General features: G+C 41.7%; 1 protein-coding gene across 7 annotated transcripts in view; it reads right to left on the bottom strand.

Annotated features, from left to right (window-relative positions):
• Nucleotides 1-10,991, bottom strand: part of sbf1 (SET binding factor 1) — a 62,454-nt gene that overhangs the window by 16,058 nt on the left and 35,405 nt on the right. For 5 of the 7 annotated variants that reach the window (XM_051392718.1, XM_051392722.1, XM_051392721.1 and 2 more), the window contains 12 exons: nucleotides 7,104-7,181; nucleotides 6,272-6,385; nucleotides 6,058-6,186; nucleotides 4,642-4,740; nucleotides 4,128-4,335; nucleotides 3,670-3,782; nucleotides 3,387-3,536; nucleotides 2,603-2,671; nucleotides 2,249-2,410; nucleotides 1,802-2,067; nucleotides 1,510-1,682; nucleotides 1,323-1,396 (listed from right to left, as the gene is read on the bottom strand). In XM_051392718.1, the coding sequence (XP_051248678.1) occupies nucleotides 1,323-1,396; nucleotides 1,510-1,682; nucleotides 1,802-2,067; nucleotides 2,249-2,410; nucleotides 2,603-2,671; nucleotides 3,387-3,536; nucleotides 3,670-3,782; nucleotides 4,128-4,335; nucleotides 4,642-4,740; nucleotides 6,058-6,186; nucleotides 6,272-6,385; nucleotides 7,104-7,181 (1,635 nt within the window). The remainder of the gene's footprint in view (nucleotides 1-1,322; nucleotides 1,397-1,509; nucleotides 1,683-1,801; nucleotides 2,068-2,248; nucleotides 2,411-2,602; nucleotides 2,672-3,386; nucleotides 3,537-3,669; nucleotides 3,783-4,127; nucleotides 4,336-4,641; nucleotides 4,741-6,057; nucleotides 6,187-6,271; nucleotides 6,386-7,103; nucleotides 7,182-10,991) is intronic. The other 2 variants (XM_051392720.1, XM_051392725.1) reach the window with 1 other exon arrangement.

The raw sequence follows: 10,991 nt of genomic DNA, 5'->3' as shown, positions 1-10,991 counted from the left end.
TCTTTATGTAAAGCTTCCCATTTGTGGGAATCCTGTGTATACATTGACATCCAGCAGGATAACAAGGCTATAATACACTAAAGTAATGTGTTGCAGACAATACTAGTTCCCATTATTCATAGAAGAAATGCACAAATGAAATGCTGCACCTACAACTGTAATATACAATAAAACATGAGTAACTGTGCAGCTACAGTATGCATATACTTCAAGACCAAACACACACTCCACTCATCAGAGTCTCATGCTTCCACAACCATGCTGAGGTTACTGGCTGCACTGTTTGAGAAGTTAAATGTTTAGAGGCTAATGTTGAATGATTACTGAATGTATTATTGTTGCGTAACACACACGTCAGTTGGTTTGGAGTGGTGGGATCTTGGCAGAGACAATGTTACAAACAGAAAGATAAATATACAAAAAGAAAAAGATAACAATATTGGTTTGGGTGTGTTTATGTGATGGGAAGTTCATTTCATATTTCTTTAAAAATACTGTTTTGAACAGTCCCAGAGGATCCAGAGCTTGGTTACAGGACTCTGCTACTCTAGGCTTTTCGGAATAGAAGCAGTATGAATTATGACGCTGGCTTTGTCCTCTGGGCCCTTACATCACTTCCTGTCAACCCAGTGAGGCCTGGAGAGCTTCCTAAGGAACTCCACCTCTGATAGGAAATGAATTACAACTTTGGTGACCTGTTTCATAATCTGTTACACAACACCTAATGGCCGCACATGTCTGCACTCTAGCTGCAGTCACACAGCGGAAGAAGGGCAGAGTCTCCTCTGTAGGCAGTTAACTGCTGAGACCCTAATAGCTGCACACAATTGTTTCTGTGTTATAGCTCAGCCCACAAGCTCATATCCACTAGGACTTGCATACTACACAATAAAATGCTGACGGGACATTGTGAGAGTAGAGGCAGGGAGACGATGGAGAGAGAAAGACCTCACCGGGGGGAGCTGTGCATCTACATGTTCCACTCACAAGTCTTTAGTGAAATGACAAAACATCAAACTCAGCGTTAGCCGCCGTCCCTCTCCAACACACTGCACGCAGGTCTAACGGCACCCTTCAGACTGAAGGCACTCAGCTCCGCCAGGCCTCGGAGACCAAACGGGACACAACAATGGAGAGCAATCACCCAACATGCACTGCTCAGGCGTGCGTGAGTCACACGGTTCTGTCTCTGGCGGACAGACGTACCTGTCATGAAACTGTGAGCCTGAGCTGTAGGGATTGGTGGAGAGGGGAGTGGGCGGGACTGGCTGGGGTTCTGCGTGGCCTTTGTCCAGTGGAACGTAAAAATAGGAATTGGTTACCTTTTGGATCGGAGGCAGCCTCTTGCTCTCCCTGTGGACTGCGTCTAACGTCTCGATGTGCATCTGAACAATATCTGCAAAGACACAGACAGAGAGATAAAGGAGGAGCACAGAAGTGACAGATTTTGTCATAAAGTTTGGTTCACAGAGAGATCAGTGAGTGTGGCAGGTCTTGGTGCCTCCATACCTGGTATCATGGTGTGGAGAGCCTTAAGGTGCTCGTTGGTCACGCCGCTCTCATTACATACTTTGTCTACGAAGCGGTTAATGAAGCGCACCACAGAGTTGGCCACGTCTGAGCTCTCAGCGTCCTCGAAGCCGCTCTCTGTGTCGTAGCTTTCTGCCATGCTGCCTGCAATACTACAAGACAAAAACCTGCTTTCAACATTTATGTTTCTACATTTTTTAACTAAAAGTGTTTTGTTTCACAAGAATATCATCAAGTCTGAGTCCCGATGATGGCTGCCAGCTGTCCATACCTGTTTGTGACGTAGCTGTTGCTGACGCTCTCCACGTCTCCGAGGCCGGAGCTCCTCAGCAGGCGGTTCTTGCTGGTGTCCAATGGCAGCAGCAGGTAGCTCATCCTGTTGGCGTAGTGGATGGCCTGGCTGAACACCGTGCTCTCCTCTTTCTGCACGCGCTCCGCCTGCATTTCCTTGCTGAGCGTCGGCCACAGCCGGTTCTGCTCTGATGCCAGGTCCAAGGCGCTGATTTCCCTCCCACTGACCGACCCGTCCTGCTGCTCCTGACAACAAATCAAAGGAGGTTCATCAATGATTAATCATCTCAGCAGGTTGGGAGACTGACTCATTAGTCTACTAGCTGTGATGTCTTTCAAACATTCACCAAAAACTTTTTACAATGTGCAAGATCATTCATTTCTTGGTTTGCTCTAGTAAGATATCGAGTGAAGGGTATGTGCTCACAGAGTGGTTCTGCTGCTCTCCGTCCTCCGTCTCCAGGTACAGAGCTCTGATGTGGCTCTGGACGTCGCTGTAGAACATGGCCTCCCAGAACTGCATGGTGGTCCATACCATGTGCTCCTGTACGCAGCTGTAGGCAAACTGTGTGATGCCTGCGCCCAGTTTCTGTCAGACAAACACAGGACGAGATGTTTATGAGGGAGAAAAGACACTTTAAATGTCTGAGCATCCAGAATAGGAGTTTGCATGTTCAGACAAAGACATCCCACCAACCTCAAACTACGAGGGAGCACTGGATTTAAATGGGTTCTTAGCTGTGGTTAAGGCTGAATTTGGTGATGCTGGTTGTGAACTTACTCTGCAGTAGGCTGTGACCAGTGGAAGGAGGGCAGCTGCAATACCGTGTTCATCTATATGTGAGCAGTCCTGAACAGAAACAGATAATGAATGATATGACAACTTGCAAACCAAAAAACAGAACTGTATTCAAAATATATCATCTGAGATCATTTTTGGACCGCTCAGTGCCTTAAATTCTGTCCAATATATAACAAGCACTCATATGATAGATTTTCAAAATCACTTATGCTAATCTTCTTCTCATTTTTACGTTGTTTTTTAACTATGCTAGCGGTCAGCCTCAGCTGTACTTTGTTTTTAGTGCTAATTAGCATATGTTAGTATGCTTACATGCAAAACTAAAATGCAGAACATGGTAAACATTATACATAGTGAACTCTGATGCAAACATAAGCATCAGCATAGCTGTAGACTCAGGAACGTTGGAAATGCTTTAATGGGATATATGCGAAGAAGTTCTCTATCTTTGTTGACAGATAAAGTATAGCACGCTATCTGATATATGCACAAACAGAGGTGCCTTCCTAAGACCAAGAAATATAAAATATAGATGTGTCCCTTTTTTCCTCAAAAAACTACATAGGACATAATGTACAGAACAGTACAACAAAATATTATATTTAATTCCAGTTAGACTTTAAGATGTTGTAAGTAGTATATAACTATATTTAACTTTCCCCTGTGATTTTCCATGGCCATTCAATGAAGAAATACATCATCTCAAGTTGTTGTTTTTTATATATACTACTGACTCTTAGTGATTCTATATTTGCAGGCTCACCTGTAAGGTGCAGTTCATCATTCGGACGATGTAGTCAAACTGCTGGTCATCCAGCACAGCACGGTTCTGTAGGACGTGCTGATTGAGCTCCTGGGTCAGACAAATCCGGGCTGCCCGACCCTTCAGTGCCCGCAACACAGCTGGCATTAACTGGACAGAGGAGATGAAAACAGCTGAAATCACTCCACAAAAACCAAACCAACAACAAACAGTAAGGACGTTTTGTTATTGTCCTCCTCAACTGTCCAATGGGTCTGGTCAGCCAGAGATATGTCGTTCTTACCTTCTTGGCCTCCAGCATCTTGTTCTCAAAGATGTACGTGATGCAGTTCCTGACCACCTCCAGCCTGCGGGCGCTGTTGGCCATCACGTTGCCGTTCCTGTCCACTATGTCTCCTGTGGAGAGGGGTAGATGCGATAAGACACTCATTTATCACTGTGACACGGAACTCAACCCCATTAAACACACACTGTGAGACAGACTGCAGAGTGAAAAGTTCACACAGTAAGTTTGAGGTGCAAGTACAGAAGTCGAACTCGGTGTTATGATTTTTACTAACATCTGGGTGTTAGGCGTCTACCACTATCTTTTTGGGTATCTTTTAAAACATCACAACTTCACATCTGCATACATTTTTCTGTCTTCTTATTTCAAATTAATCTGATCCAAACATTTTTATTAAGACCTGGAATTTACCAAATTACCAATTTACACATAAACCCAATTTCTCCCCAGCTCACCCAGTGGGGGCCCAGATGGCACCATGCCCTTGAGCTCCGACTTAACCACAGGAGGCGCAGTCTTGAGCTTTGCGGCAGCGTGGTCGATGAAGAGCTGCACCGCAACGTCATCCAGCCCAGGGAAGGGCCTCTCATTCTGTGCAGTGTTCTGGCCGTTTTCTGACGGCCGCTGGACTTTGTGCATTGCCACAGCGGGGTAGGGATTCTCCTACAGGGGAGGGAAAGACAGAAAGAGAATAAAGAGGAGCAGTGGTGAGAAAACAAAGACGCAACTGAACAAAAACAGAGCTATGATAGAGAGGGGATGTGTCTCCTGCCATTAGTTTGGTAAGAGCAAGGGAGAGAGAGAGAAAACAGGAAAGTTAAGACATAAACTGGGCCAAAAAACTGAAGGAGAGTTTCTCACATGAAAGTAAAGGGAAAGAAAGGGGACATAACAGGACTGACAGGAAAGCAGCAGAATAAGGGATAAGTAGTGGGTAATATTCTTTGTAAATTTCATTAGAGAACGTACATTTTTGAAGAGCTGCTCAGCCAGCTCCTTGACATGGTTCATGACTTTGTGTGGACAGGTCTCCTCTTGTCGTATCCGCTCCACATGATTGGCTACCAGCTGGGGAAACAGGACAAAGAAGGACCTCAAATTTCAGCATCAACCTTTCATATGTGAGCCACATTAAACAGTGACAGTTTATCTTTCACAAACTGAAATAAATAAATGAACATTTGTTCTGGCATATTGAAAGAAAATCAGCTTCACAAATGTTTACTGAGGGAGGAAATGCACTCCTAAAGAGAAACACTGAATGTAAACAAAACGTGCACCTGATCCCATCCACACAAAACTAAAAATAAATCAGAGATCAGTTTAATTCATTACAGTCATTATTATCATTATTATTATTATTATTTTCCAGACTTTCCAGGCTCAACTGCTCTCAAATTAAACACGGCAGAGTCTGAGAGAAAGATCAATGTTCATTTCTGTTACAACACTGAGAATTTTTATAATGAGAACTAACAGGCTTTGCACGAAATCACAGAAGCTCCCTTACTCTGACCCTAATTCAAAAAAAGAGAAAAATAAAGAAAGAGTAAAAATAATAATAATTCATATCTAAAAAATATCAAAATAACTTCATACATTTCTATTTATGCAAAATATATATAAATTCAAGCACTTTCAATGACCCCTGTCTGCTTATGTCTAGGACAAGGACCCGTGGGAACCATGATATTATGATGTTTAGTGTCAGCAGCACTTGGCAGTTCTGAGCCAAAAACCCTTCATACGTTTCTGTCTCTTTTCATTGTAACTGAAGAGACTGAAGAGAACTGACTGGGGGTGTGTCCACTACTCTATACATGACGAGACACTCGGTAGTTAGCTGACCTGTAAATGGAGATTTTGGACACTTTGCGGCTTCAGTGTAACTTTCACATCTATAAAATGGGACTGGTTCCATTGTGGGTTTGTTAGCAGGTCCATTGTGTGAATTTATTAGGGCGCTACATAGAGCATCGATGTCACACTCAGAATTCTGACTATTGTAACTATTGTGCACTATATAGTAAGGAGGGAGTGATTTTGGGCACAGTCATGTGCTGGGATCGTGTTAATCGTGTTCAACAGAAGAGTTCTTGTGGTATTCCCAATCTCGGAAGTGAATATTTTCTGAAAGCTCAGAAAACTCCAAACTTTTATACATATATAAATGTCTGTCTCTAACTAGGAGTCTTTTGGTGTCTATTTTTGCTGAGCAGCACTGTTGTAACGACTCACCACTTGAACGCCAAGCATATCCTGTACAAAACTTCCCATGTTAATGGTCTGATATACTGGGCAGTGTGACAACTGTCCGTAACCACCCTGCCCTGTCCTTTAAAAGAAAAGTCAGCACAATCCAGAACAGTGAGTTGAAAGACTCACGTCATCAAACAGGTCAGTGGCTCTGTAAGGAGGCCCTCTCTCTGAGACGAAGCCCGCAAACGCCATGCCATCCAACACCTTCATGAGGAAGTCGTCCTCCGTCAGCGCCCTCTGACCCAGGAAGGCAGCCTGTGGAAACACAAGTTACACACTGTCAGCCTCTCTCTTGCGGTCGCTCTTCCTCTTTATGGACAGAGATTTGTTGTTTACAGACCTTATGGAAGCGGATCACTGGTTCTGGGTGAATGCGGATGATGTGTAAACACCAGCGATAGCCCTGGAAGAGCCGAGCGAACAGCCACAGGAAAACTCCCCGGATCTCCTTATCCTGAAATACACACAACAGTCTTGTTAAAGCCAACACACACACACACACACACACACACACACACACACACACACACACACACACACACACACACACACACACACACACACACACACACACACACACACACACACACACACACACACACACACACACACACACACACACACACACACACACACACACACACACACACACACACACACACACACACACACACACACACACACACACACACACACACAAAAGAACTGAACTGGACACAGACTCCGGAAAATCCTGGAGCAGTAGATTTGATCCAGTTACATTTTTGGCCTTTTTACACCCTTTTAATGCCAACAAGGATAAATAAATAATAAAATGTATCTTGCTATTTAGACATTTATCAGAGCAATAAGAGTGTGCAGACTTTGGACAAAGTCTGGCCACAACATCTTTGGTTGAAGGAATAAGCAATTTGGCTGTACCAATAGCTTCCACTGGCGATATCTTGGGTTGCAGTAATTCCTGGTGCTGTCTATTGAAAAGCCTCCTGATGTTATTGCTGTGCCCAGAATGTGTCACAGTGCTGTCTTTACTGGCTACGTTTAGGAAAAGTGCAGTACAAAGAGAGCTGGAGCTAATGAAGACTTTATCATTTGGTTAATCACAGGAAATATAGTAAGAAATTTTACATTATTAAAACCAATTTGAGACATGTCAGAAGTGTTTTGCTTACCTGGATCTTGAGTGCGGAGGGTTGTGTGGACACTGAGGGAAAGGCATGATCAGCGACTTCTAGCTCCGGATCCAAAACCTACAACATACATGAAGCCACCATTAATCACTATCTAACTCCCTCTACAGTCCTTCTGCTACAGCTTGTTCCTGTTGCATCAGACCTGAGACTAATATAGAGATTTCTTTTTCTTTTTTAAACAATATTTTATCGTGAAAATCTTGAACAGTACCTTCTGTGTCAGTAAGATTTACAAACATTTCTGTCTTTAAATATAGTGATTTCTAGATTTAGCATGTCAGCACAAACTCAAATACAGCATAGGAAAGGATGAATTTCAAAATAAGTGCACAAGATACATGTTTTCATTTAACTTTACACTTGGAGCAAAACTCCGGTATTGTTTTTGCACTGAACTAACCAGAAACCCCAATTGCTACCATTAGTCAATCAACAGAAAATAATTAGCAGCTATTTTTAATATCTTAATAATTGTTTTTGTTTGTCACATCTGCTAGTTTCCACTCGTCAAATGTGAGAATTCAATGCTTTTCTTTGTCATACATGATAGTTAACTGAATATCTTGGGTTTTAGACTGTCAACTTGGACGATAGAAATTTATAAGAGGTATTATTCAATATTTTCTGACAAAACCCTATTTTACCCTGGCCTAAAAGCCCTATTTTAGGCCAGGGTTGCTATACTACTCCCTATTACTATGAATCACCCTATTTTTATTTTTATACAAATATAATAACTTATAAAAAAGTAAATATGGGTATCACAATGATATCTTGATGTAATGTGACTTCTTGGTCAAAAGCTTTGATTTCCATGTTTTACAGTGTGAAGGGACACACAGTAGCAGCAGCAGCATCCAGAGCCCAATCAACAAACACCATCAACAGATACTACCTTGGAAACAGCCTTCAGGCTCAACCTGTTACATAAAAATTCATTCAGCTAACTGTAAGGAGAGCACAGCAGCTAAGCCCTGGTTCATGTTGCTGCCCAACAATCTCCAGCATCATCATTCAACCTTCACCCAAACCATCAGCCAACATTTTCACACAATTCAACGAGTGAAAGACCTGCTGCACAAACCCCCTGATCAGTTTTCCAGCTTTGTAGCTTCCTCTTCTTGTGTCTTGTTTGAACGAGGGAGGTCGGGTCCCTCCCACGTGCGCTGATCGGACCGGCTGATATACAGACTACTGTCTATACACACACTGTTGCTGGCTGAGGACACAGGCCCATAACCCAGTGAACTTCTCTTCGACTCGTTTCCAGCTCTCATTCCATCAATGCGGAGCAAGGACCACGACACACAAGAGTCTCCAGGCTATAAGCCATAAAGCCCACAGAGCAGGCAGTGACAGAAACAGTCCCAAACACAACAACATGTGGGATGATCCCCAGTAGATTTCACCATAAAATACATTTATTTTGAGCCTTGTCATCTTAAGTATTTAGTAGTTGACCCAGTCAGTGGGTCCAGGTTCAGTGTCTTGCTTGAGGATACTTTGACACACAACTGTTGGTAGGAACAAAAAGTTAAACGCATTTTTGTAGGAACAGTAGTTCTAAAAGTGGCTTTAGAGATCTTTCAGGGTATTATATTAGGGTTACCAGTAAAATTAGGAGGACATTATTGGACACAGTCGTCTCTCCAAGACATGACGCAATTATAAATTCAAAACAATGCCATTCTTCCAGGATTCACAGGACAACATTAAATCAAACAGGTGGCTGTGGTTGCTTTCCTTCCACTGAGTCACCTTAACAGACACTTTTAATTGGCTTGTTTTTTCATACGGCGCAAAGGACATCAGTGTAGATAAAAACGTATTTAAGATAATAAAACAATTAACAGGATACAATTAAGATAAAAGAAGCCAATCACAAGGTTGTGCAGTAAGTATAGTGTCTCGATCTCGTGTCAGTGTGAAAAGGATGACGGGAAGTGTAATGTAAGAAGATAAAGATGAATGCGATTGTGTGAAGGAGTCCTAGAACATAAACTATTGATCCAACACAACAAAAGGTGAGAAGGTGGATGCGGTAACAAGAATTATGAAAAGCAAGAACAGAAAGAAACAGCAATGATTTAGGAGTTGCTAGATTATTTTCATGATATTATCATATGTGTATTATCAACACATCAATATTTTGTGTTTTAAATAGCACAGTTTTATCATCAATACCGGTTTATCGCACCTATTCACCATTATTGTGCTTTAGGATAAATAAGAATGTGTAATGTTATTTAGTGTTGTTATAGATGCGTCAAAATAAAAAGAATTAAGATAACCTATTATTACCCATGTTCTGAGTAGCAGCTTACGTGCTGAACATTTTGAGACAGTTAATTGTGACCTCAAATAAAAATAGATACGCAATATTAATATTAGAATAATACTACTAGTTTATTGTAGGTTTTTTACTTGACGTCTGCAGACAGAGACTGTATCTTCAGCTTCTATTTTGATAAGTAACAAAATATTTCAAATACGATGAGAGTCCGTGGGAAGAGCTTTCCCAAACTTTAGTCTCCTCGCTCCATCCAAATACACACTTGGCATATGTGAGACAGAGCAGTGGATGCCAGCTCCAGCCTCTCTCAAATAAACACATCCTCCCTTCTGCCTCACTGACATCACCTCTCCAGCAGAGGGAAAGCTGTCCTGTGGATTTGGACAAGTTTATCAATTTCTTACCAGAAACTCATCAGTCATCTTATAGGTGCAATCAAGTAAAGTGAATCATCGTGTTGTATACGTGACTGTAACCACAACAGCAAACAAACCCGACTATCCAGGAAGGGATGACTTGGCATTAGAACACACATCAGGAGGATTTTCCCACAACTGACTCAGTAGTGCAACCAAGACAACTGGAAGCCATCCATTTCATATAGAGCTAAATAAACAATGTTTGCCTGTATGCGCTTAATCTTATGTTAAGCAGTTGTTTTTTGTATCTTTTCACGAGCCTGATGAAGAGCAACCGTTGTGGAAGAACATAATTACATAATATACTGTTAATACAGATTTGTTCATGTGTAAACAGCATTTTATTGTAGCTATCCATGTCACTTTCAATGTCAAGCTACTTTTAACTAGTTCACATGGAGTTAAGTATGCCAGATTTATCCGGTGACACAGAAACATCATTAGATAAATTTGAGGGCTTGTGAGATAATTAATGTTCTGCTACAAAACTCTGTGGTCATTTTTTGAGGTCTTCGCTTTTTGTGAAATACTGAATCATTTGACCTCTTTGATCCGCAAACAATTACTGAAATGAAACCGTGTGAGAAGTTTAAAGGGGAAATGTCTCTTTGGTGGAACTGCTAGCAACAATGTATGAAATGTGATGAAGGGCCCAAACTAGGGCTGCAACTTACAATTAATTTCACTATCGATTAATCAGTTCGTTGATTGGTCCATAAAATGTCAGAAAATGGTAAAACATGTTGATCACTACTTCCCAAAGCCCAAGGTGACCTCCTCAAATGTCTTGTTTTGTCCAGAATTCAAAGACATGCAGTTTACTGTTGCAGAGTACTAAAGAAACCAGAAGATCTTTATATTTAAGAAACTGAAATCCGAGAATTTGGATGGTTGATAACTAATCGATCAATTGACTTGTTGCAGCTCAAGCCCCATCTCGACACTGCTTTCTCATAAGGGGTTACAAGCCAAAAATCTTTTCATCTTTAACAATTTCATGTAGTTTATAAGCTTAACATGGGAGTTTTATGCAAAACATTAGGAACGTAAACTAGTAACTAAAGCTGTAAAGTAAATGCAGTGGAGTAAAAGCACAATATACCCCTCTTAATAGCAATGGAGTAGAAGCGTAAAGTAGCAGAAAATGGAAACACT

Source organism: Dicentrarchus labrax, unplaced genomic scaffold (genome assembly GCF_905237075.1).
Source record: "Dicentrarchus labrax unplaced genomic scaffold, dlabrax2021, whole genome shotgun sequence".
Classification (NCBI taxonomy): Eukaryota; Metazoa; Chordata; class Actinopteri; family Moronidae; genus Dicentrarchus; species Dicentrarchus labrax.
This window is presented reverse-complemented; position numbering and strand designations above follow the sequence as displayed.